At 38.2% G+C, this 27,773-nt stretch overlaps 1 protein-coding gene across 1 annotated transcript; it reads right to left on the bottom strand.

Moving 5' to 3' along the window:
• Window positions 1-3,622: 3,622 nt before the first annotated feature.
• Window positions 3,623-15,279, bottom strand: PES1 (Esterase/lipase/thioesterase family protein). Its single transcript, XM_078588883.1, has 13 exons — window positions 14,063-15,279; window positions 11,740-11,791; window positions 10,357-10,412; window positions 9,958-10,116; window positions 9,761-9,865; window positions 8,630-8,736; window positions 7,620-7,741; window positions 7,347-7,455; window positions 6,481-6,614; window positions 5,702-6,068; window positions 4,748-4,861; window positions 4,358-4,443; window positions 3,623-4,206 (listed from the first exon to the last, which is right to left on the bottom strand). The coding sequence occupies exons 1-13, from the start codon at window positions 14,442-14,444 to the stop codon at window positions 3,912-3,914; spliced, it is 2,088 nt and encodes a 695-aa protein (XP_078445009.1). The 5' UTR covers window positions 14,445-15,279; the 3' UTR covers window positions 3,623-3,911.
• Window positions 15,280-27,773: the final 12,494 nt, after the last annotated feature.

Below are 27,773 nucleotides of genomic sequence, written 5' to 3'. Positions count from 1 at the left end.
AGAGGAGCCCCAACCTGGATCAACAGTTTTGGTACTTTTTCCTTTCATTGTATTTAAACTTTTATGCATTTTGAATGAAATAGGTTAAGTTGTTTGTTTCTTCATCTCTATTCTGATCTGAACTTCTAAATCGCTTGGCTTGAGCGGCATGTACAAGCCCTGATTAGGATTGAGAGGAAAAATTGAGGGATTCACCTGGGCATTCAATTGCATTCCAAAAGAAAACTCTAAAAAATTTAGTTTTAATTCTTAGGATACTCAATTACCCCATTTTAGTTCTGAATTATCAACTTGCAAAAATCAACCAAACCCAAATTAAAAATTCCCACCAACCTCTCTAATTGAATTCCTTGATCCATCCAATTGGATCAATTAATTCAATCTAGAGCCCACATTTCTTCCATTCTTCTCACCTCTTCTACCCCCCTTTCTCAATTCTCATCTAATTAGGGTGACTTGATCCTCGTTGAAGATCAAATTCACTCTAATTAGGATTAAAACACCAAAAAGATAATCACATTGAACTTCCTACTTGCTTCCCTTGGACGACACTCACAGTTATCACTATACATGTTAAGTAGAGTTTTATAAATTTTATTGCATAAGCTAGAATTCACAACGACAAGGGCTAAAAATCCATAATTTTCACCCCTATTTTTGGCTTATCAACTACCATAAAGCAACTAAGGGAATTTCTGGGACCGACAAATTACTACATGAGATTTGTGGCTCATTATGCTTCCAAGGCTCAACATTTAAATTGGTTGCTGAAGAAGAATTCGTTTGAATGGAGCGAGGAATCAACTAATTTAAAGCAAGCTTTATCCATTACTCCTATATTGTGATTACCGGACTTCACTACGCCTTTCATTGTGGAGACCGAGGCTTCAGATGTGGGCACTGGAACGGTGCTAACTCAAGATAATCATCCGATCGCATATTTCAGTCAAGTGTTGTCGCCTCAAGCTCAATTGAAATCTACTTATGAACGGAAATGATGGCTGTGGATTATCAGTTCACAGGTGGAAACATTACTCATTGTTCCAGAAATTTTATATCTAAACCGACCCTTCAGTCTAAAATTTCTGAATGATCAGAATGAAATTCCTCAACAGTATTATAAGTGGGTTGCCAAATTGCTTGGGTTTGACTTTGAGATTAAATACAAGAAACGAAAGACATACTGTGGCTGATTCTCTCTCTAGATTTATGACTCAGTTGAGAATTTCGAATCTCTCCATTTCCACAGTCCATCGACTTGATAAGGCAGTCCTCATTGACGTGATCACAGCAGACCCAAAATTGTCCAAAATCAAGGAAGCTCTCCACTCCAATGAAGAAAATCATGAACATTATTCCGTTCAAGGCCAACTCCTTTTCTATAAAAAGAAACTTGTACTTCCCAAATCGTTCTTATTCAACTTATTTTACATGAATTTCATGATACCAAAATAGGTGGTCATGGTGGTTTTCTCAAAACTTATAAGAGGATCAATCAATAAATGTATTGGCAAGGAATGAAGACACAGATCAAATCATATATCTCCAAGTGCCAGGTTTGCCAACAGAACAAGTCTTCCAACTTGAGTCCAGTAGGTCTACTCCAACCTCGTCCGACTCCCAACTTAATTTGGGAAGACGTCTCACTCGATTTTATTGAAGGATTACCTATGTCTCTTGGTTACAATTCAATTATGGTGGTCATAGACATACTGTCAAAATGTAGTCACTTGATTGCACTCAAGCATCCTTAGTCAGCTCAATCAGTTGCAGGTCAATACATTAAGAAATAGTCAGATTGCATGGAATTCCAAACTCCATACTCTCTGACAGAGGCAGTGTATTCACTAGTTATTTTTTAGCGTGAACTTCATAAACAGCAAGGCATCACTATCAAGCTGAGTTCGTCATATCATCCAGAAACTGACTGCTTAACAGAAGTCACTAATAGAAGCCTCGAGTGTTACCTCCAATGTTTCTCGTCCGAGTGTCTAAAGCTTTGGGTCAAATGACTTCCTTGGTTTAGAGACGTGATCCACGGCTTCCTTGGGCGGAATACAGTTATAACACGTCGCACCACACTGCTATCAATATCTCACCTTTTAAAGTCATTTAGAGACGTGATCCACCAACCTTAATCCGTTATGGGTCTCAACCATCACCGATTGATTCACTAGACCAAACGCTTCAGGAACATGATATTACATTGGACAAACTTTAAACACATCTGGCTAAGTCACAAGCATATATGAAGATGCATGCTGATAAACACCGCAGAGATGTTCAGTATCAAGTAGGTCGGGTCAAATCTATCCAAAATTAATTAACTAATTTATATGTTGGATATTAGAATCATAGATGTTAGCCAGTAAATAGTTATAGAGATGTAGAGAAATATGCTCGACGTGAAAGGTTTATTAGGCATCAAAGAATATTCTCTAGAGAGAGACATCATTTTTTTACACCAAGAATATTTTATGAAAATCTTTGACACTCGAACTTTGAGTATCCTACTTTCATGTGATTCACAGGATTCAACTTGCAATCGATATTTCACGATAAAAGGTGTAGTACTGCTTGTAGTTTTGGTATGGCAATCATCCTGTTATTGGTTGGGCAGTTCCTTCCGGATTTATTTGACTTTCTTCTTCTTCTTCTTCATCTGAAATGACTTCGTAACATTCATATTAATCTAACTGTCTTCCTATCAAATTCATATGGATTTCTTTCTCCCAATCTCAAAGTTGTGCCCGGTCATGAACTCGTGCTTTCTTTATTTCATAACTTGTTTTTATCTAAAGATAACGTTCTGCTAGAACTTGCTCTTGCACAAAGTATTTTTCAATGTTCGAAGGTTTCAATTTTTAGAGTAAAGGTTTTATATGTATAAGAAAGATGGACTTGATTTTCATAACCTAATGTCAATGATAATGTCATCCAAACAAAGGAGAATAAACGAGAGGCATGAATACAATGAAATTAAAAGAGAGAAATATGACTAGGAAGGATTAGGTAACCCTTGCGATTGATGACGAGGATTAAACAACCCCAGTGATGAGGATCAGATCTGGTTCTTGATGACAGAGGACTTAATAACTCTGATTAATGATTTGATCAAATATTGATCAGAGCAATCAATCATTCGGAATGATATTTTGGTCTCAATCATGGTGAGGGCAAGCCCTAATATCAAGATTCAATCATGTAATGAAAACACCATAAATAATTGTTTTACGGAAAATTCTCTTTTTCATTTGGAATAGCTTCTTCAGTCCAGGTTTGATGAACTCGTTAAATCTTCATTGGTTAATTTCAGCAACAAAAAATTAACACCAATTCCCACGATATGTTATGAAAATAATGTCAAGAATGGTAAAGAGATTACACATCTGGAAACCACTCCATTACAGCCCACTACTCGTTGGAAGCTAAGTTCCAATATTATCAAATATAGAATGTGTAATAAAACTGAAAAAGGCACCCCATATGAGTTATTCCGGGGAGACATTCAAAGAGAAATTCCACCATCAGATATCTTACCATTGGTATAAAAACTCCTAAAATTTTTTATCTCATGAATCAAACATGCAGATATATAGTTTTTTACCAAGAGGAATAGATAGAGCAGAAAACAATGTATTTAATTATCATTGACGATCTGAAAGTAAACAAAGTTGGCCAGTAATTTATCACTCAGCCAGATAAATACAGTAATTTACAAAGTTATGTTTCCTAAGCGGGGAAAAATTTGGAGTCCAAATTCTATACGAATGGGCAAACATACATGAGCGTGATCGTATTATTCATCAAGAATAAACTTTGATCAGATAGGAAAATGGTGATCTTCTTCCAGGAAAGTCAACCCTGGGAGAAAGAATAATTCTTCAATGTAAATGGCATCCTCTGATTGGTCAGTTTTCAAATGTGGGGATCTCACGTGGGCCATTCGCCGCCTGATAGAACGCCCTCTGAAGAATGCTTCGGTATGGATCCTCCTCCCTCTTCCTCTTCAAGTAGGCAATGATATTTTCAACCTCGGCCTTCGTTTGCAAGTATAATTTTTTTGCATTTTCCCTGTCCTTCAAAATGGCTTCCTTCCCTGCCATCTTAATGGGCTTTCCAAACAGATAGTAGAATCGGCCTGGTATCTTTGGTAGAAGGCCAGGAAAATGAAGGTCCTGATTGAGCTCACCATCCGTATCATCCCTACATTTTTCAAACCAGACTCATTACCTAAAAACTCTCAATTTTCAAGTTTGCAAGGGAATATGACCCTAAACGTTTTAAAATGAAATAGAACCAAACTTTTGTTGACTTCAAGTAAAAATATAATGTAAAAGTAATAGGAAAAAATTACCTAACTCTGGTACCTCCATCATTCACTTCTTCTATCCATCCTTTCACAATAGGGATGTTCTGTAGATCGTCATAGTCGATGACCAACTGCAAGGAATTGGTTTCTATTAAACATTGGTTTAAAAGTAGAAAAAACAATAATATCAAAAGATAACTATTTAGATGAATAAGGCACATGCTCAGTGAGGCCTAGTTCATCATCATGATTAACATATGATAGATCATATCAGAGTAGATAAAGATCAAGATAATCTGAAATTACTTTTTGGGCTCTCATATCTTTTAGTTTTCTTTCTTTTTTCACACCACTTAAAAAAACTGAGAAGCCGCCAATAAAAAAAAACATTCTTCTTGGATCTCGCTTCCTAGTTGAGTTAGGATTCATGATTACCTCTGTAACGTCATCTTCTCCAATAACCCCAAAAGGAACAATGGTGACCCCAAATCGAGCGGCCATTCTAACAAATTCCGGCTGATCTGGCCAAAATAGCTTATATTCTTCTCCCTGGTGTTCATGGCGCACCAGAAGATGAAAATAAAAGATGTCAGAAGAGAGAATTCAAGGTGAGAACTCATTTCATGAAAATGATGCTTATTCCCAATGGAGACAACTGAGAAATATTAGTCCCAATTCAGTTCTTCAGAAACCACCCTAACCTATTGACTGATGATGGGATTATATAGGGAAAAATTTGAATACAAGATTATTTAAGAAAGTTGATGCAACTGATGAAGGCAGAATTCACAAGTCCAAGTCACTAAATAATCTTTTGCTAACAGCTTAACCGAGCAGTTAAAGACATTTGAAAAACAAAATGATTGAATTAATCTTAAATTTTGGTAACAACAAAGTTAGGGGAAAATTTAAGAAAAAAATAGTAAATAAACAACTGAGTCTTTTTTTCTGAAACACAAAAACCGTAACCCTTCATTTCTAAATTGGGATAGCTGAGCTCTAAATAATTCAGTAATGGCATCACCTTCACCAAAACAGATGGTCAGCATTTGAAAATTAATTCTGCAATTTATCATTGTTTGCCACAGGTATTAGCAATTAAGGATAAGGGAAAGTCTGAGACAAAAAATGTTTAAATTCAATTTAATAATTTCATGCTGCATATGTATTTTTCTCCAACCAAAATAAAAAATTTGTAACCCTTCATTCATACTTCATATGGGAAAGCAGCCCGAAACAGTAAATTGGTGAAAAGAAATGAACGTCATTACAAAAAAACCATGTGTCCTATCTCAGTTTGTGGCATGTGAATTGCAATTAATAGTATGAAAAGGTAAGAAAAGATAAAAATGATTTTGAATATGAAGAGGAAATGAAGAAGCAGCCCACCTTGCGATGAAGAGCTTCACGCGCACCTCCAGGATAAAGAAGGACAAAAGACTTCTCAGAAAAGAGCCTGTACATACTCAGAGGCGACACACGTAATGCACCAAAGACCTTCATCAGGTCATTACGGGAAAATTCAGGGAGGGAAGACTCCATTTTTGAAGAAAAAAGAAGAGGATGAGCCATTCCACGCACGGCGACCTTTTTCTCCCTCAAGAACTCCTCATATAACGGAGAGAGCTCAAGACCCATGAGCATATGGTATCCAACTAGGAGGACAGGCCCTTCGTCTGGTACCCCAGAAATTCCTCTCACAATATCTCCATTCTCCAGGGTTGAAAAAAACACCGGACTTGTGGCCACATTGAACCTAATAACAAAAAAAAAGAGACATTGTTCACAATTTTGTAGGGTGCAGAAGAAAGAGAGAGAGGAATAGATGATAACAGGGCAGGAGAAGAAACCCAGCCATAGGGGTCCCCAATCGATTGGAAGTTTAGTCTGTAGATCAGATCAACAGATGAGCAGATAGTGATCTTCAGTTGGATGATCAATCAAAAAAATTGATCAGATCACGATCTAGCTATCCTGATTCATCTAAATTTTCTCTAATATTGAAGAAAGATATATTCAAATTTTCTATTGAGCAGTGAACGATCAATCATCATAGAACTGTTTGATAGATAATCATCCGTCATGATCAGACAGGTAAATAACGATAATGATAAATAATTGGTTTACTTATAAAAGTTTATGAAAAAATAACAAAACTTAAGGCTCACCACTTCTCATTATCAAATGCGGCCTTGAATTCTGACATTGAAGGCGGTAGAAAGTCAGAGACACTATCGTGCTTCCGAGATCGTCGGTACATATTTGTACCTTTTATAATAGTAAGCAAGTTTATGCCATCTTCCTGTTCAAACGAAGAAGCAGAATGAGAATAAAATTTGAGTTTTCATATCATGTGATTATCAAATCTCGTATGCAACCGAAACTTATTTCCATAGAGGACTGAAAAGGTCCCTCCAAGAACCTATCTTGAGACAGAGAGACGACGACATCCCGCACATGCAACCTGAAGCTGCATGAGTCACCTTCAAGTAAGGCCGGGCGGAACCTCTCTCTATAAATAAAGCAGGAGCTGTAAGGAATTGATTGATCATTTCAATATTGTAGCAGTTGATGGACGTTGGAGATTGCCAGCAATGTAGAGGAGTCCTCATCCAGCTCGCCTTCAGCAGCATTGGGAGGTGGTTGATCTCATTCCCACTATGTATTCTTGCTACATCGTGCTCTTGAGAAGACCACAATCTTCTTGACCTTACACTTCTGAGAATATGTCTATTTTTAGAAAAATTCTCACATGTCACTGTTGTGGATAATTCTTGAGGTTTGATTTGCTTGTGTCAATTATTGCTTCACACTCAATTTTCTACAATTCTTGAAAAGAGGCCAAGTATGATCCCTATTTGCAAAGAGGCCAGGCTCGTAATGATTCGTACTTGTGAATTTCTTATAAAAGATCATCTTAAATCGATGTAAACATACCAATGAATGAAAAAAATCGGATGCGCAGCATGTTTTGGAAAATCTCACAGACCAATGGACGTAAAATTTGGATCCTGTAAGAGAAAATGATTCTCACCAATAGTAGGGTATGACCATTGTCCTTGAAGTAGCGAACTTTACAGGATTTTAATGAAGAGCGAAGACGTGCTGCTTCCTCAGCACTCGGCAACATGTAATCCTTGCCACTAGGTCAATGCATAAAAATAAAAAAGTTAGTTCTGATTAATATTATTCAAACAACATCTTTAGGAAATTATGCAAAATCCTTTTCTAGTCTCAGAAAGCATACAAAGTCATGAAAAATAATGCCAGATTCACTGAATACGATTCGGAAGAAAAAGAAGAAAACCTGCAGAGAAGTAAAACATCAGCTCTGACAGCATGTAACCGAGAATTTGTGTAAGCTGCTCCATCTTGAAGAAGTTTCAGCTTCCATGATAAAGTTTCTTTCGGGAGAATGTCAGACAGATCCTGCAAAACATTATTCTTTCAGACAAAAAATAAAAATAGACACACCCTCCTTGGAAAATATCATAGAAAAATATTTTGACAACTGGGGTTTTATGGCATCATGAATCATCCATGATTCATGGGTCACGGAAAAGGAGAATTCTAAGAAATTTTCATGGTGTAATTTAAGCCAGAAAAGAACGCGACAGGATCATAGTCTCACCTAAACAATGAATAGATAACATGACACCTAGATATTTATTTTGAGCTTTTAAGTTATATTTCACAGCCACACTGAAAGAAATAACATTCCAAGTTACAAGAAAGCAATAATTTAAAATTTACTGCACAACACCAAGTTTTCCTCTTTTTAATGCTTTTAAGTTGTCTTAAAAAGAATGGACAACAAACGTTGTCATGTTTATCCCAGATCATCACATTTTATTTCTGTAGAAAATTAAATAAAAATATTCGAAACATAAAATATAAGATCGACAGAAGTGAGAAGCTTTAATAACAAGGCCATTATGACATTCTAACTAGTAGAAAGGAGTTTATTAGATGTATTTTTCGTTCGTATGATTCACTGATGAAAAGTTAAAGGAGATAAAAGTGAAATCCTTCAATTATAATCACCAGATAGATGAATTAAAGAATGAGAACAACAAACAGTAGCTCTGAATTTCATAAGCAGGTAAAGTGTTACATAACAGGGTAATTCAAGATCGGAGTACAAATATTTTGATCTGAAAATTGGAGGGGATTATAGATTGATTTGGTTCTGCAGGGGTTAAGCACACCAAAATTTTATATTTCCGGACAAAACATTTTACTTAAATAATTAAAGTAAATAATTGCTATAGATCATGAATTCAACCAACGCACAAAGCCCAGGACAAAACGGCTTACAGAGAGACCAGGCAACATGGATACGAGGGAGTTAGACAACTGGTCCACTGTCTCCGACGGAGATAGCCCTCTTGGTAGATTAGCCATTGCCAGCTTCACAGGGTCACCTGGACATGAAATAAGAATGGAAAAGAGATTAAATCATAGAAAAAAATTATGTCTTCATGTTAGAAATTTCAGTCAACGTCCACTTTGAAGACCAAGAGAATTTTTATGCAAGGAAGGGATATCCCAACCTTATGGGATGTCACTGCATAGAAAAAACTACATAAGAGCCTTTCTGGAGACTAGGATTTCAAGTCAACCATGACGCTGGCAGGGAGACCATGACGATGATGAAGTGTCTGTATCATCAACATCTATTGGTTGATCATGAATCATCTCTGTCATCATCATCTTTCCATGCCCAAACATGGGTGATGATGATGATGAAGTCAGCATCGTCCCCTAATCCCTGTTTGGCATCAACAATGATGGTGGCATACCATCCACCTCATCATCCATCGGTTGATCATGAGTCATCATTGTCATCAGCATACGTTCATGGCCAAACATGGATGATGATGACAATGACAATGATGAGATTTGGGGATTACAATGATGATGAATTTGGCATCATTCCCAAAATCTTGTTGGCCGTCAACAGAGATAATTTTTTATGAAGAAGAGCCAATAGTGATGATGAATGAGAAATCATCGGCATCATTGCCATTTATTTGTTGATCATGAATCATCTCTATCATCATCCATTCCCATGCGTTTGCCTTTTTCTTAAACATTTGTCCATGCGCAAACGTGGATGATGGTGAGATTTGGGGATAATGATGGAAATGATGAATTGGTCATTGCTCGCTGGTGGACGATAACATTGTCATCGAAATTGTCGATCTGGTTTCCAAGATTCTTCATTTTTCCAAGCCACCCATGGATGACAATGACGAGACTTAAGGATGACAATGCGTAATCTGTCATGATCTGCTCACCCTTCTTGCAATGCATCATTACTGGAATATAAGGATATCATAATATGATCGCAGAAAGTATGTATTTGTAACATGATAGGTTTGAAAAACATGTAATCAAATCAATACAAAAAAAATGATAAATAAGTAAAATATGAACACAGCGCACCCATTATGAAGCTAAGAAGGTAAGGAACAGCGAAATGCAACTCATTAGGAATGCTTTCCAGGACTGGGATCACGGGTTGCAATTGGGACCTGCCAAAAGAAGTTGCTAGAAATAAAAGATATAGATCAAATGTCAGGTTCATCGACAGAAATCAAAGATAATTTTCCAAAAAATAAAATTCAAGATCCTATTCTCACCAGGATTGCATAGTACCAAAGAAAGATCAATGGTCAGATTACGAGCAGCAACAGAAAGAGCTAAGCACCCTCCAAAAGAATCACCAACGATGAAAATCGGCCTGCTTGGTGAGCTGGCATGCTCCATCCTAACAGTGTCTTCCACAAATTTCAATAGACCTACGTAAAGAAAGCCAAAACCATAACCAAAAATCAATATCTGGATGTAATAGAAAGAAAAAATTGCAATTAACCATAACGAGAAGAAAGATACCTGATAATCATCTAACATATACGAAAAAATAATTTGAGGAAAGAGGATAAACGAAATAAATACCCGTCCAAAATGATTTTAGAAATAAAGAAGCAGAGATAAAGTAAATGGGTAAATGGGGGGATAATGTGGTAGGGAGGTAAAACCTTCATATGGTGTGCGGTCATAAACTGGGAGGTGTAGGCATCTGACCTCGAAAACCCTGTTCAAAGAAAACGACAAATCAAGAAAATATTTTAAAATACTCACACGTGCATGACATGATTATTATAAAAACATTCATTGAACAAATAAAGGGATAAAATGGGCCTTAAATTTGAACTTAATTTGATGTGTTAAGAGATCTGGGTCATGGGGAAATACAATGTGACCCCAAAAACCCAATCCAAGGAAAAAGGCAAACTAAGAAAATACTTTAAATTATTCATATGTGCGTGGTATTTCCTTTGATTCTGGCATGATAACAAAACCATTCATTGATGAAACAAAGAGAGAAAAATGGGCTTGAAGCTCAGATAGGCGTCTTCTAAGGACCTATCAAGCAAAAAAGAGAAAAGCGATGGTCCAAGATGTAGCACGAGCGGAGTAACCCACACGTGGGGAGAATTTGAAAAATAAGGCGGGAAAATCAGTTATGCATAGGAAGCTGTGAAGAGTATAAATAAAGGAGAGCAGCAGGAGGGCTTCGGGAATTTGGAATCTTGAAGTTCACTTTGGAGATCCTCCAGCGCCCGGCGTCTTCCGATTCGGCAGTCGTCATCGCGTTTCCAAGCAGTGGTCAAGATCAAATCGGCCATTGACATCTACCTCTCTTCACTTTTATTCTTTCGACTCTTGAACTGGTATTCTCTATTGTTGAGTGAAATCAGTGATTTCTTTGAATGCGTGGATTCTTGAATTAGCAGATCTGTTGTAATATTGTCCATATCGGGGTTACGACTCTGTGATCCGGCGGAGCCCTGACAAACTCGAACTTTTTTGAATGCTCTAAAGATTTGGGAAAAATATTTCATGGAAATATGGTTTGACCTCGAAAACCCTGTTACAAAAAGACAACTTAGGAACATACTTTAAAATATTCATATCTACATAGCATTGCTTTGCTTCAGGGATGAGAATAAAAACCATTCTTCAGAGAAACAGAGAGAAAAGGGCTTGAATTTTGAACTTCATTTTAAAAGTCAGAAGATCTTGGAAATCTTTTCATGGAAACGCAATCGAACCTCAAAATCCTTATCAAGAAAAAGACGACGTAAAAATATTTATATTTGCATGGATTCTGGGATGATTACAAAAACATGATTTTAATCGTTGGAATTGATCTTGCTTTTAATTGTTGAAGGATCTAGGCCAATTTTTTCATGGAAATTCAATCTGCGTCGAATGATCATACACAGCTCGCAGCGTAAATTTTCTTGCTCGGACATAATTGAAGAAAAGGCTAAAATTATAAAAAAAAAATCCCCTAATAGCCAAGAACATGAAAAAGACGTAAGATTTCTTAATGTTCTAATATAAGGGGGCCTTACTTTCCAAGAGATCTGTGGTGGAGAATCAGTCCTAGACCAACCCCATCAGCGCCTGCACAGGGACACAAAAGAACATATTTAGTCATTGTATCTCATCTCATTTCTCATAATTTTTCCCTATACAGAGATTGTGAGAGAGAGAGAGTTGAAGTCGCTGGGGGAGACATGGGCACTTCTGCAAATAAAGATAGCACAAGCAAGAGAGAGAGAGAGAGAGAGAGAGAGAGAGAGAGAGAGAGAGAGAGGAAGAGGGAAAGAGCGAGACAGAGATGAAAATGAAGATATAGAGAGAAGAGAAGAGAAAGAGGGAGAAGAGAGACATTGAGAGAGAGTTTGTGAGAAAGAGAGAGAGAGAAGAGTAGAAAGAGAAGAGGAGAGGGAGATGAGGAGAGAAAGCGAGAGAGTTTCTGAGAAAGAGAGAGAAGAGTAGAAAGAGAAGAGGAGAGAAAGAGAGAGAAGAGAGACATCAAGAGATAGTTTCTGAGAAAGAGAGAGAGAGAAGAGTAGAAAGAGAAGAGGAGAGAAAGAGAGAGAAGAGAGACATCGAGAGATAGTTTCTGAGAAAGAGAGAGAGAGAAGAGTAGAAAGAGAAGATGAGAGAAAGAGAGAGAAGAGAGACATCGAGAGAGTTTCTGAGAAAGGAAGAGAGATAAGAGTAGAAAGACATCTAGAGAGTCTATGAGAAAGAGAGGAGAGAAGACAGAGAGAGAGAGAGGAGTAAAAAAAGAAGAGAAGAGGAGAGAAAGAGAGAGGAGAGAATTTCTGAAAAAGAGAGACAGAAAAGAGCAGAAAAAGAAGAGAAGGAGAAGAGGAGAAAAAGAGAGAGAAGAGAGACATTGAGAGAGAGCTGGAGGTAGCTAGAGAAAGAGAGAGAAGGGAGACATCGAGAGAGAGTTTGTGCGAAAGAGAGCTAGAAAGAGAGGGAGAAGAGGAGAGACATCGAGAGAAAGTTTGTGAGATAGGTAGAGAGATAGATAGAGAAGGAGAGCTGGAGACAGAGAGAGAAAGAGAGATAAGAGGAGAGACATCTAGAGAGAGAGAGTTTGTGAGATAGGTAGAGAGATAGATAGAGAGAGAGCTGGAGACAGAGAGAGAAAGAGAACTAAGAGGAGAGACATCTAGAGAGAGAGAGTTTGTGAGATGAATAGAGAGATAGAGAGAGAAAGAGAGAGAAGAGGAGAGACATCTAGAGAGAGAGAGTTGGTGAGATAGGTAGAGATATAGATAGAGAAGGAGAGCTGGAGACAGAGAGAGAAAGAGAGAGAAGAGGAGAGAGACATATAGAGAGAGAGTGTGTGAGATAGGTAGAGAGATAGATAGAGAGAGAGAGCTGGAGACAGAGAGAGAAAGAGAACTAAGAGGAGAGACATCTAGAGAGAGAGAGAGAGTTTGTGAGATGAATAGAGAGATAGAGAGAGAAAGAGAGAGAAGAGGAGAGACATCTAGAGAGAGAGAGTTGGTGAGATAGGTAGAGATATAGATAGAGAAGGAGAGCTGGAGACAGAGAGAGAAAGAGAGATAAGAGGAGAGACATCTAGAGAGAGAGAGTTTGTGAGATAGGTAGAGAGATAGATAGAGAGAGAGAGCTGGAGACAGAGAGAGAAAGAGAACTAAGAGGAGAGACATCTAGAGAGAGAGAGAGAGTTTGTGAGATGAATAGAGAGATAGAGAGAGAAAGAGAGAGAAGAGGAGAGACATCTAGAGAGAGAGAGTTGGTGAGATAGGTAGAGATATAGATAGAGAAGGAGAGCTGGAGACAGAGAGAGAAAGAGAGATAAGAGGAGAGACATCTAGAGAGAGAGAGTTTGTGAGATAGGTAGAGAGATAGATAGAGAGAGAGAGCTGGAGACAGAGAGAGAAAGAGAACTAAGAGGAGAGACATCTAGAGAGAGAGAGAGAGTTTGTGAGATGAATAGAGAGATAGAGAGAGAAAGAGAGAGAAGAGGAGAGACATCTAGAGAGAGAGAGAGTTGGTGAGATAGGTAGAGATATAGATAGAGAAGGAGAGCTGGAGACAGAGAGAGAAAGAGAGATAAGAGGAGAGACATCTAGAGAGAGAGAGTTTGTGAGATAGGTAGAGAGAGCTGGAGGGAGAGAGAGAGAAAGAGAAAGAAGAGGAGAGACATCTAGAGAGAGAGAAGAGAGACATCGAGAGAGAGTTTGGGAGAAAGATAGAGAAAAATGGAGAGAGACAGAGAGAGCTAGAGAGAAAGAGAGAGAGAGAGACAGAGAGACAGAGACAGAGAGAGCTAAAGAGAGAGAGAGAGAGAGAGAGAGAGAGAGAGAGAGAGAGAGAGAGAGAGAGAGAGAGAGAGAGAGATACCAGGCAAGAAGAGGAGCAACGGAGAGCCTTCGAGAGGTGCACCGCACTCCAAAGGACAGAACCAGCGAGGCCCTCCGCCGTCTGGCTTGATAATATCCCGAGCCCATTCCAAATAATCCTTCACGCTCGCCTGCCCAAACCCATCCTCGTACAACGCTCTGAGATTCTCTCTTCTTCTTTCTTCTCCGGAAACAGCCCCCTTCACAACTCCGTCGCCCTCCACTCTCTTCTCCACGCCGTTTACGACTATCCCCACCTCTGTAGAAGACAAGGACTGCGTAGAAAACCTCTCCATGGCCATCTTCGCCGTGAATTTCCTTGCTTTTCTACTTGGGAATGTCGAGGCGGCTCCTCCGAAGGGCAATGAGACGGTGGCCGCCATTGTTGGAAGCCCAATTCTGCTTCTGGGTCAGCTCGAAATCCGGCCAGAAGAGAGTTTGGTCTTCTGGGTCTGCTCGAAACCCAGTAAAAAGAGGATTTGCTCTTCTGGGTTGCAAGCAATTCCAGCAAGAAGAGAGTTTGGTCTTCTGGGTCTGCTCGAAACCCAGTAAAAAGAGGATTTGCTCTTCTGGGTTGTAAGAAAATCCAGCAAGAAGAGGTTCTGCGCTTCTGGGTCGGCTCGAAACCCAGCAAAAAGAGGATTTGCTCTTCTGGGTCTGCTCGAAACACAGCAATAAGAGATTCTGCTCTTCTGGGTTGCTTTCAATCTCAGAGAAAACCGCGATTTGCTCTCCTCTGATTCTGCTCGAAACCCAGCAAGAAGAGATTCTGCTCTTCTGGGTTGCTTGCAATCTCAGAGAAAACTGCGATTTGCTCTCCTCTGATTCTGCTCGAAACCCAGCAAGATTAGGATTTGTTCTTCAGGGTTGCAATCAAACTCAAAGAAAACCGCGATTTGCTCTCCACTGACTCTGCTCAAAACCCAGCAAGAAGAGATTTTGCTCTTCTGGGTCGCTTGCAAACTCAGAGAAAGCTGCGATTTGCTCTTCTCCGACTCTGCTCGAAACCCAGCTAGAAGAGATTTGCTCTTCTCGGTTGCTTGCAGGCTGAGAGAAAGCCACGAATATCCCACTTTAGAGAGCTAATTTATGTCTCTCTGGAGGAGTTTCTTCTACCGTGGAGAAACAGGCACCAGCAAACTGGAAGGAGAGAGAACAGAAGAAGACAACGCCGCTACTGGCCACCATTGTCAGGGAGAGAGAATTGGAATTCCAAGAAAACATGTGATGGGTAGTGAGATGGAGAAGAACAGCTCTTTTTCCAAGGATTCTTCATTTAGTAGTTGTATAAAATTGCTCTGGTTAACCTTTCAACAGCAATTTTCACTTATTTCATGTGGCCCAAGGGGATCCATAATTATTGTGTTAAAGAAATGAACGGCTACTCGACTGGTCAGCTCATGGCCATGTGAAGGGCTCTATGCCTTTTATTTTGGCACCGATTTGACCAGTTTTTTTTTCTGGTTTGTTTGTTTGGTCAATTCTCTGATGATTAACAGTTATTTGATGTATAAAGCATTGCATATTTTTTTGTTGTCTGTTGTTGACTAAGTAAATTATCTGATGATTAACATTTATTTGATGTATTACGCATTATATATTTTTTTTGTATTATGTTGGCCACTAAGTTAATTATCTGATTATTAACAGTTATTTGATGTATTATGCATTATATTTTTTGTATTATGTTATTCACTAAGTAAATTCTCTGTTGATTAATAGTTATTTGATGTATAATGTTTGTGATTCCCTGTTGTCTACTAGGTCAATTCTCTGATGATTACTACTTATTTGATGTGTAATACCTTGGATATTTTTTGTATTCTGTTATTCAGTAGGTACATTCTATGATGAATAATAGATTTATGATGAATAACTCTTTGTATATTTTTTGTATTATGTTGTTTACTATTTTAATTCTCTGTTGATTAATAGTTATTTGATGCATACCCCCTTTTATGTTTGTGGTTTCCTGTTGTTTACTAGGTCAACTCTCTGATGATTAATAGTAATTCAATGTGTAACGCCTTAAATATTGGTTGTATTATGTTATTCTCTAGGTCCATTCTATGATCACTGATAGTCATTTGATGTATAATCCTTATATATTTTTTGTGGTTTGTTGTTAACTAAGTAAATTATCTGATGATTAATAGTTATTTGATGTATTACGCATTGTATATTTTCTGTATTATATTATGTACAAAGTAAATTCTCTGTTGATTAATAGTTATTCGATATATAACCCCTTTTATGTGTGTGGTATCTTGCTGTTTACTATGTCAATCCTCTGATGACAAATAGTATTTTGTTATTCACTAGGTACATTCTATGATGCATTATAGGTATTTGATGTATAACTCCTTGTAGATTTTTTATTATGTTGTGACCTAAGTCAATTCTCTAAAAATTAGTAGTTATTTGATGTATAACTTGTATACTTTTTGTATTATGTTATCTCTATGTCAATTCTCTGATGATTACTAGTTATTTGATGTATAACTCCCTGTATATTTTTTGTATTCCGTTGTTTAGTAGGTAAATTCTCTGATGATTAATAGTTATTTGATGTGTAACACCTTGCATATCTTTTGTACTCTGTTGTTTGCTTGGTACATTTTCTAATGCTTAATAGTTATTTGATGTGTAATGCCTTGTATGTCTTTTGTATCCTGTATTAGAATATTTGTGCACATAGCTATACAGAACCCATGCTACACTTTGGAGCTTAGATTGGGGTAAAAAAATTGGTCCTTCAGTGACCCATACTCTTTTTTGTATCAAGGGTCATGTTAGTATTTATTTTAATTTATCAGATATGACTACGAAGATTGAAAATATGTAATGGTTGATGCAAGTAGAAAGTGATGCCTAATAAGGGGATGAGTTTAGTTTTAACTTATATTGAATCTGTTTTATACGGAATCTAGGCATTTGTGCTCCATGGTATCATAAATAATTTTTAAATATGATGTTCAAGGTAATATTGGTCAATGCTTTATTCAATATGTATGTCTATTATGATGAGGGAAGGATAAGAAGGCAACAGCTTTTAAAATGCTTTCCATATTCTTCTCCCCATTAATTGTTATCATCTCAGTTTTGTATTCTTTCCATCAACTTTCTCTTCCCCCCCCCCCCAAATCCAAATTCCATACTATTTTCCTTATTCGTCTACTAGACCTGATAGTATAATTTTCCTTGAGACCTAAGCCTAATCAGTAATATACACAAGTCCTCTAAGGCCAAACTTTTGTTACATTTTCTGCATTGGCATTACCCACACAAGCTTCTTCACGGGTTGTTGCACTTCGGTTGTAGTTCAATGATGATGTTCACCTTTTCTACCATTATTAATATTTCTATGAAGGATGGATTTAACTTATTTATTTAAAGTGCATTATTGGTAGAGTGATTTTTTTCTTCTTTGAATCAATCAATTTTGATTAATCATGAGTTCTCGTTTGGGACCTTAATTGTCTCTAGGATTTTCAATTCTTATGTGTTGATAATAGGTGTAAGTTTTTTGGTAAAAGTTGGGATAATGATCCAATTTTACATAATATTCACATTAAATTTCTATTGGGTGAGGTTCAGTCCATAAGGCACGATGAATTTAGTTGATTCATGTCCAATAATTATAAAAAAGGGATGGATGTGATGTGATGTGATGATATCTAATGATAAAATATTTTATACTTTCTAGATTTTTATATACATCTAGGAGTCCGTATGACAAAAGTAATATTATCTAGCTTATTATATTTTTGTAAATATAGTTAATAAATTAATAAAAATATTTATAACTACTAATTATGCATTCAATTATTATTATAAGTGGTGTTCCGGCTCATCATATAAAGATGAGCCATATTTGATTAACATTTGCATTTAAGAGGATGAAAATTGGTAAGACTAGAGAAGTATAAGAGGTTTTGAGATAGAGAGTCCAAGAGGAATGAATTTTGAGAAACCCCAATTTGAGGCAAAAATGTGGATAATATGATTGGATAGTGCATATATTACAACATTTGCATATATTATAAATCTTCAATAATTTTAAAATATGTAGAGCATAACGACGAACAATGAATGATCTAAAGTTGAAAGAGGTAAAAAATTATTGACTCTGATTCATATTAAGCTCTTCAAATTATTTGTTTGTTAGGTGAAGCTTCACTTAATTCTATCATTCAAAGGCTTCACTCTCTCAAGAAGATAAACCATATCTTATTTGTATATCATTCAAATTGAAGAGAATAAATAACAGACTAATGGAGAGGCTTTCTCTTGAGACAGGCGCCGCTAGGTACTGATAAGATTGATGGGAGATATCTGAGAAAAAACAATAAAGTGAGATTCGTAGAACCCAAAATTTAATAGAAACAAGTATTCATCTGGCCATCATCTTTATTTTATCTTATTCTCCTAGGTTTTCGAGCAATTGCATACATTTAGATTGGTCCCATGGCAGATGAGGTGCATTTCCATGATGTCCTTGGGATTTTCATTTTAAGTTCATTTTGATAATCTATGGATGGGATAATCTGTAAAGCCAGGCATCCATTACGTCATTCTTCAGAAAACCAGGGACCCAAATTATCCATGGGATTATCCTAAATTCTTGATCCACAAAGAAGTCCACGTGATCCTCCTAAATCCTATGACCAAATCAGAAGTGCATTCATTCAAATTATTCATCACATTATACACTTAAGACTTTCTGAAATTGATGTCAGACATCCTCGAGGACGTCATCCGGTCGGCACTGAGTATGATGGCTCGGTACCGATAAAGGGTAGTGGTATCAAACATTGACAGTGTCATCGTTTGACGGGTAAACCCTAACGGGTTGATGTGACTACAATGTAATGAATGAATGTCCTACGTTGTACGTGCAGGCTCCGACTTGAGGGAGGCGCCGAGCTCCAAGCTTGGACAGGGTCATCGGGTGTCGGCAACGGTGGCCTCTTGAACCTCGTCGGAGCGACGAAGGCATCTACGGCCGAACTGAGTCAATCCGTAGGGCTCGCACGCAACAGACTGTCTCGTCTGTACCGGTAAGACACTCAAATATGTCATAGTTTCTCACAAAACCTGTCTCACCTACCTAGCCCGAGCGCGATGGAGTCAAGACAAAAATTTACTGCAAGAGATAACTAAACGAGCGACAGGAGAAGATGGCGTACCTCGTCGGCGTGGCTTGTGGTGCAGAGTTTGTTAACGGTTGGCAATGGTCAAAGCGGTTGGGGCGGAGAGGCGTCGGAGAGCGAACAGAAGCTCGACGAGCGAAGGATGATGCTGGAGCTATAGGTAAAGGTTGAAGGAGTCGAGGAGACGAGCGAGGCAGTGGTCATGGCTCCACCCAGCCAAAGGTCTTAGTGGGCGTAACCTAGAGGTTGCACACTGTCGACGAAGATGGAAACTTTGGCGAGCAGGCGGCAATGGGCGGATCCACCTTCTAAGCAAGATACCCGACCGGTCGCAGAACGACTGTCAGGGTAGTATGGTCGGTCGATCAGACTCACTGTACTCCGGGAGGTTCGCCTCAATAGCAGTGGGCTAACCGGCGTAGTGTGAGTCAGTTAGGGGTGTCTCAACTCAGTGGTGACGTAGGTCGAGCACCTGGCGGGGAAGTGTCACGAGTGACGAGCTTCAATGGCCAGGAGTTCGTACACCGCTGTCCAAGGGACGGGCGACACTGATTCGGAGGCCCCGGGAGTGTCATGCCACCTGTGTCAGTAGGAGAGGTGAATGGCGCAGACCGTGGGGTTGGGATGAGGTCGCCCAACAGTCCCACGGATTGAACAACAGCTGGCACTTGCATCCCTTGCTCTCGCAAGTTATCAGCGCCAGTGATCGGGGTCCGCGTGCTTGATTGGCCTGCGAGGAGCCTAGCTTCCAATTGACGAGCACCTTGGCATCTGAGTCTTCTTCTCACAATTTACCTGCGCCAGCGGCCAAGGTCAGTGAGCCTAGGCCACCTGGCGAGGAATCCAAATTCCCTTTACAAACGACCAATTGCCTGTCCACTTGGGGCGTTCTGCCAGGTCGTGAGCCACGAATTAAGCAGTCACTGTGGAGTAAGTCCTTTGATCCTCTCACGGAAGTAGCTGGGCAGAACGCCTGCCGTGAGATTGGACAAGGGGATCGTTCAGCAGTGCCGATGGTCGTCCGGCTGTACAGCTGCAACGGAAACTCAATTGGGCGAGTCGGGAGTTCCTTCCTGAACCACCGAATGTCCTCGAATTACCGGAGCTGGAATCCCCAACAGAAATCAAACACTCACGCAGCGATTAGGAGGCGGGAGAGGCTTGCAAGCAGGTTGATCCCTTTCTCCAGTCCTCCTCGTTCTCCTTCAACTCCTCCCTCCTCTGTATTCTTCTCTGAACGAGGGAGGGAGACCAGAGAGAACAACAATACGATATAATTCTTCTTCCTTTTCTGCCTCTTAGGGCACCCCCCTCTTCCTTTATATAGGGGGGAGGAGATGGGCCCTTAAGTGGGTCAACAAGGGGGGGGGAATAGGGTCCATTAGGGGGCCCTTATATAATGGCCCCCCTCATTACAAAATAAAGGGGGAAATTAAAATAAATAAAGAAAAGACCAAGGGGATAAGGGAGGGGGTCCAAATGACTAAGGACCCCTTCCCATGATGGTGAAAACATGGGCAAAGGACTCATCGCAGGGTAACGAAAACAGGACGACGAGAGCGGAAAAACACAAAAACACAACAAAGGAAAAAATGATGAAATCAAACTACGATAATCAAGCACTCTCACCCGGCTGTCGATGACGATGGCGGGCGGCGCGGACGACGTCGTTGATGAACCTTGATGGCGTGCGCCATCAGGAATTTACCCAAGTCATTCACACATAAAGCCTTGGATTTTTATGGAATGAAAGCCTTGGAAAATGTTTATCAAATCTAATGAAAATAAAAGATGATATTTTATTGAATCTAAGGGCAAGTGAGATTATTCAAAAACCCATAAAATACAATTAAAATAAACTTAAAAAACAAACATATCATAAAACCAATACATGACATTAAATAACATGCAATGTGAATAATTATCTCCTTTAAACTCCTTTAAACTCTCAAGGAAATTTTTTAATCCCATGTTAAACCTATATTTTCATTATTAAATTCATAATAAGCTTCTTTATAAATTTATGAACAAAAAATCTATACTAAAAATGTTTTTATTAAATATTTCCTTGAAAATTTTCATTAAAAGTTTCTATGAAATATTTTAGAAATAATTTTCATCAATTTTTTTGAGAAAAAATAATTCGATAATTTTTTTTAGAAAATGTCAAACGCATTTCATAATAAAATTAATGAATAGCTTGCCTAGTTTTGATTTCAGATCTTAAGATTATGATAACCTTTTGTTCAATGTTATCAAGATTGCCATTATTAACATATATTTATATGTATAATGTCTTATCAAGATTATATGATGAAAATCCTAGTCATTTGATCACATGATACATATCATTTGCTCGATTGTAGTGGATTTCCCACCTCCAACTTCAAATGAGAGTTTAGTTCATCTAAGAGGTGAGATGGATCTAATCTTGATATCCATGAATTCACTTTGAAGTGTAGAAAACGTTTGCTCCATATTTTGATCTCAGCTTGAAAACATCATGATCACAAAGACCTCAAATATACATGAAAATCTCTTCCTAAATATTATTGGCCTTACAAAAGAGGTTCTTTTGTAAGCTTGTGAGAGACTGCTATGCAGAGGTGTTTGATTTTTAAAAGAGCTTAATGGCCTTAATTACAATGGTGAAATTTCAACTACTTACATTTATATTCATCAAAATATAAATGTAAATATATTACTTTATATTGGATAAAGACTAACAACTAGGAATCAACCTTTGACTTTTTGTGTTAATTGAGGGAGTCAATGATTTGAATTGGGAATAGTCTCTTATTTGAGTTGAAATATTCTTAGTCAAGAAGCAAATAATTTTGAGTCAAAAATTGTCTCATGAAGATTCGTAGCTTGACTCCATAAGAGTATGATGTAACATGACGTGCCGAGATCGAGCGGCTCGTGTTACACCATAGGGGCATTAATGTGCAATGTGATGTGATGATATAATATGATGCATATATTTTCAAATTTAACTAAGAAACACGCAAGGGACCGGATGATATGAGACGAGATCAGTTAACAGCACGGAGAATGATCTAGGCACGATCAAGCTCTTAATGATCTACGTGTTCAATTTGAACGGCCTACGGAGTAGGGGACAATCACTGTCTGTAAGTGTCCTCCTCCGTCCCCATGAAAAAACGTAATCCGACACCGACGAAGAAAGTTCCTAACTCAAAGACGGTGGCTAAATGTATGTCATGTATCAAAATCTCGAGGCAGTAGAGTAGACGAATAAGATAGCACTGAGGGATGTAATATTACTGCAAAAACAAGGGGGGAGGGCTCTGACTTGTAGGCAGATAGCCTGGGCGTTGGTGCAACACGAGGCAGCTTGGACTGGAGTCGCCCATGGTGGTCCCCTACCAAGATCCAGCCGGACATCTCCGGATTAATACGATCAATTTAGCAATCTTCCAGGTGAGAGTATTGAGGACGAGAATTCCCGCACGGCAACTGAATGGATTTGTTGTAGTTACTAGTGCGTTGACGGACAATAGCGTCACAGAAATTAAAACTAAGCGGGGTCGGCTTGCACTTGTGAATTCCGTTACCCTTCACTATCTTGATCAGGAAAGATCGTAGATTGCATAGGCCATCTCGCTATGTACAAAGGTAGGGTTCCACAGCATGCATCAGGCTCTAAGAATATCCTTGGTTTGGGGTGTAACTTGGCCCATGTGATCGAGAGGGATGGAATCGCGTCCACAAAAATCTGTGATGTCTCTCAGGACAGATTTGAGTCAGATGCAGGCGGAGAAGAATATGGACCGATGATCGTCAATCCAAGAGGAGATGGCCGGCCGAAAATGCTAGGGTGGGGTCCCGATTAGTGGCAGTGAAACTTTGGCTTCATTAACCGGGTAGTTCCGAGCGTCGACCGTGAGATACACGAACTTCATCGAACGATGGGAAAGACGACCGGCCAACAACGATCGTGGCGGTCCCCAGGTGAAGAGCAGAGTACCTGAGATCTTCGTAGGTCGACGAAGGTTCCACACACTGAACACGGTGATGCCCAAATACTCCCAATGACGGGAGAACGGGAAGCCTAGGGTACACTGAATAAACTCTCTATTTTTGTCAAAAAACAACTGCATTCAACAACTTCAGATCTGGTTCTTCCAGCAAACATAGCATAACTCCCATGTCCACCCCTGCCCCATTTACCTATAGTAGGGAAGTGGCAGTTAGGGGTGGCTAATGAGCCCTTTTAAGAGGAAGCTTATTGGGCTTCCCTTAAAAGGGTCTTTTAGGGGGAAAAGAGAAGTCAACATGGACTCTCTTTCCCCCCCCCCTTGGAAGGTACAATTAGAGCACTAAACAACAAACACATACAAGGGGAGGCCTGTACTCACACAGGAGGGGCCTCCCTACAATCCAGAGACGGCGAGAAGGAACTTAAACATCCAGAGATGGACCCTTACACGAGGAGCGAGCCGTCAAAAGAAAAGAACACAAAGGGACACGACACGTACCAAGACGACGCGAATGCAGCTTCTCAAACCTGGTAGTGGAAATGTGGGTTGTTCACGTTGGCTCGGGCTTTGCAAAGTGGCTGGTGACCAGTCTGGATGGGCTCGACTGGATGGTCCTCCATCATCCTCCCAGAGGTGAATTGGATAAACTCGACATATATGACATCTAGTGATGTTTTCACTAAGAATGAGAATGCATAATTAGAAGAGTCATGATGGTGACAAGGATAGAAGGAAATTTGAGATGAATGCTGGATTGGGAAATGAGGAACAAGGGATTTTGTGAAGCCTACTGGTGGGAGTCAAAGTGAATGCCAAGGACAAAGCAGACACTTCAAGTGATGGAAATATATGTGGCTGCCAAGCCAATCACATGTTCCATAACTTGTCAATATATTCACTATCATGCATGTGTGATGCTTATAATGAAGTTAACGAATACATAATCCAATTTAGTGACTTAGGATCAGATCATAATATGTAGATATCATTAATCTTTAAGCATGTGCTCTAAATATCCCTATTTGAATGGTAGTTGAGAAGGACCTCAAAATATATGGATGAAAAACACTATCTTGTCCCACCCATATAATGGGTATGGCCGATCCCACAGCCATTAGTGTGGAGATACTAAGGACAAAGTGGGTCCTCTTTAGTAGAAAAAAGTTCACTAAATGGATCTATATCAATCCCTAAATGGTATTGTACTAAACTGTCAATCAAGTTGATTCGCATCATGGTTGTGTAATTGGTCCTTAGAATTGAGACACCAGAGAGGTATTGTAGATGAACAGTTGCACTTTAACTATGACCTAGTCGTTCCTAATTTTGGAATTTTAAATATTGTTAGCTCAGGTATATTAAGAAGGTCAAAAATTATTGAGCGGTCAAGATGGGATTTGTCATGTCTAAATATTAATGGCTGTTATGTGGTCGTCAGGACAATCACACTTATATGCTATTTTAATTTTATTCAAACAAATATTTATTCATTATTATTCTGATGTGATGTTTATAATGAAGTATGTGAATAAATGCAGTGACTTAATGAATTATGATGATATCAATGCAGTGATCACTCATTTTAAACAAATATTCTAAATATTCTTATTTGATGGACATCAAATTATCCTAAAATAATATCACTACTGATTCTATTTAATACAATAAGATAATATCATTATTATGGAGACACTAAGGACATACAGTGGGTTCACTTTAGGGAAAGAGTTCACCCAATTGATCCATGTGAATCCCTAAATCGTATCATACCTAAACATCAATCATGTTGACTCATGCCCTAGTCGTATAAGTGGTATGTTGATTGAGACATATAGTGCATGGACATTTATGTTTTGGCTAGGACATAGTAGTCTCTAATCAGATGATTCAAATGTTTATTAGCTCGAATATACCAAGATGTACACGAAAGTGATTGAGTGATCAATTTGAGATTGCTTCAAGGAATAAGACACATTGAATCCCTGCCCCTAGTACTAGAGATATTCAATTATGGGTTCTCTAATGACCCCCTTTATGCATTAGTCCTAACTGGAATGGCATATTAGGTTTTGACGGTTGACTATACCATAAGACATTCAAATGTGTTATGCATATATAGTAACCGATGATGGAAAAGGTTTCATGAGAAAGTTTAATTAATACATTCAATCTTCTCAATTAGAGACCAAGTGTAGTTTAGGACCCCACCGGCTGGGATTTTTAACCAAGCAATTGGGTTAAACTGATTCATTATTATAATCTACATGTCAACATAGTTAATTAGGTTGGCCAACAAATATTAGTGTGTCATTTATGTTATGAATTAGACTGATACATAGGCCCAGAGGATCACACAATGAATATTGGCAGATATACATGAAGTTGTAAGGATTTTAAAAAAATTATCTAAATAAGTATAAATAGAGGGACCACTCATTTCAGGTGTGCATGCCAACCAGATCCAAACACTCACATTTCTTCCCATCTTCTAATTACACTCACTCCATTAGTGAGACTTGATGGTGAGAGGATCAACTAGATCCTCAAAAAGATTTGGAGATGAATAGGAGGAAATCCTTTATCACATCGATCGTGTGGTTATGTGCATAGTTTAGACTTATGAATGGTTTTAAGAAGAAACTCTCCCAAAAATAAAGTCAAGGTCAGAATCAGCTCCCCACAAGGTAATTTGATTATATGTTATTTTATAGATCAGTTATTAAGTTTTTTACATCTTATGCTACTTGAAAAAGTGTTTTTTGGTACTAAATCAAAGCCCAAGAACCCAACCAGTATAAGGGGAGATAACTCAAGGAAGACGATGCCATGAAGTCCTTCTCCAATGTAGTAGAATATCAGAGAACAGTTTCTACCATGATTTCCCAATGCATCAGTGCTAACTCAAATGACTTTTTTAAGGTTTGATTCTTAACTCGTCCAAGGAGCCTCAAGCAGATGAGGAATTTCTCAACTTATCACTTTCGTAGGCTTTCAAATTTTATTCATTGCAATTTTAATATAAATTTTTTTCATCATGCCACATGCTCCTATGCATTAACATAAAGTAATTAGTTTATTATGGCATCATGTTTTTTAGGGAATTGGGGGTTTTATTGGTAAAGACCAACCTCAATTGTGTAGAGGAATATTAAATAAAAAAGATAAAAAACCAATTACGTAGAAAAACCAAAACAATACCCTTGCATGAATTAGATATATGATTTGTTAGTTCTTCAAGTGAGAATCTTTATGCCATTAATATGTTCATCCTCTATAAATATCCATGCGATCTTCAGAGTGTTGTATCTCCTATTCTTTTTACAAACTCTGGTTTTGGAAACCTCTAGTCTCCATTGGACAAAACACTCAAGGAAGAATATGATAATTAAGAGGGGTGGGCTCAAACTGACTCCCATGGTATCAAATGAGGGTGCCCCCCTCTTTTTATACTATATGGGAACATTTTTCATAAAAGTCCTTGGGAAAATTTCTAAAATTTCCACATCTCTAGGAACAATTAATAAAAGTCCCCAAACTTTGAGTACATCCACTACATCTAAAACCTTGTGCACGTGACCTCGAGGACCATCTATCAGTATAGTCAATTACTTCAATGGCCCAGTAATCTTTATCAGGCCAAAATTATTAATTAATTATATCACATAAAGATTAATTTACTATATCACTTATTAATGAAGGACCTTTTTCATTTAATCAACTAGTTAAGTCATTAGCGTGTAGGCTGCCAAGCAACACCTTTTTTCCTAGAATATATAAAAGAGTATACCAAATCTCTAATGGAACCTTTACCATCATTGGTGTAATGTGTATGCATAATCCCTCATCCTTGTGAGACTCTCGAATGATTTAGGGTATGGTCTATCCTGAAATCCTAATTGGTATTATGATAATTATTGATGGATGACAAAATCATTAGAGAAAAAATTCTCTAACATGTCTACTAACCTGACCAGGGATTTAGATACATCATCTTCATATAGTCGATCTCCTATAGTACCAAAGGTTGCTGCATCTGAGTGATGAAGGCAAATTCCGATGTAATTTTTCTGTCACTGTAAATTCAATCTTCCCTAATAAAATAAATTTTTAAGAAAAGAAAATTCATCAAAATATGTATAGGACTGAGGTTATCTCCATTGGGACTAGACTTTAGAGGGTAGGCTAATACTTGAGTTAGGGTAAGGGAAGAGCAGATGAATATGTAATCAATAAGAGGAATTAAGTATAAAATAAAAGCTGTGTTTAATTAATAGTAGTGATATGATGGTAATGAGATAGAAGATAAGTAGTGAGTGGAAGAAAGTAATTAGAGGAAGATAGAACTTAAGGTGATATGTAATTGTAAGTAATAGTGAAATAGTGTTAGGGAGAACTAGAAAAGAGAGATGTATTATTGTTATAATAAATGATATTTATATCATTAGTAGGTTTAATATATTTTATAGATATTGGAGATAGTGAATAAGTGGAAGAAGGAAATTACTTTTTAGTATTGTAATGAGAGGATGTGTTAAGATGGGTTGCGGAAGAGTTA

This window comes from Wolffia australiana, chromosome 17 (assembly GCF_029677425.1).
Source record: "Wolffia australiana isolate 7733 chromosome 17, ASM2967742v1".
Lineage (NCBI taxonomy): Eukaryota > Viridiplantae > Streptophyta > Magnoliopsida > Alismatales > Araceae > Wolffia > Wolffia australiana.
The sequence above is the reverse complement of the archived record's forward strand: the minus strand, read 5'-3'. Positions and strand labels throughout refer to the sequence as shown.

Coding starts and splice junctions, on each gene's coding strand:
- PES1 (XM_078588883.1), bottom strand. CDS start 14,444: ATGGCGGCCACCGTCTCATTGCCCTTCGGAGGAGCCGCCTCGACATTC. Junction 10,117..10,356: donor TGACCGCACACCATATGAAG/GTTTTACCTCCC, acceptor TTCTTTACGTAG/GTCTATTGAAATTTGTGGAA. Junction 7,456..7,619: donor GATGTTTTACTTCTCTGCAG/GTTTTCTTCTTT, acceptor GCATTGACCTAG/TGGCAAGGATTACATGTTGC.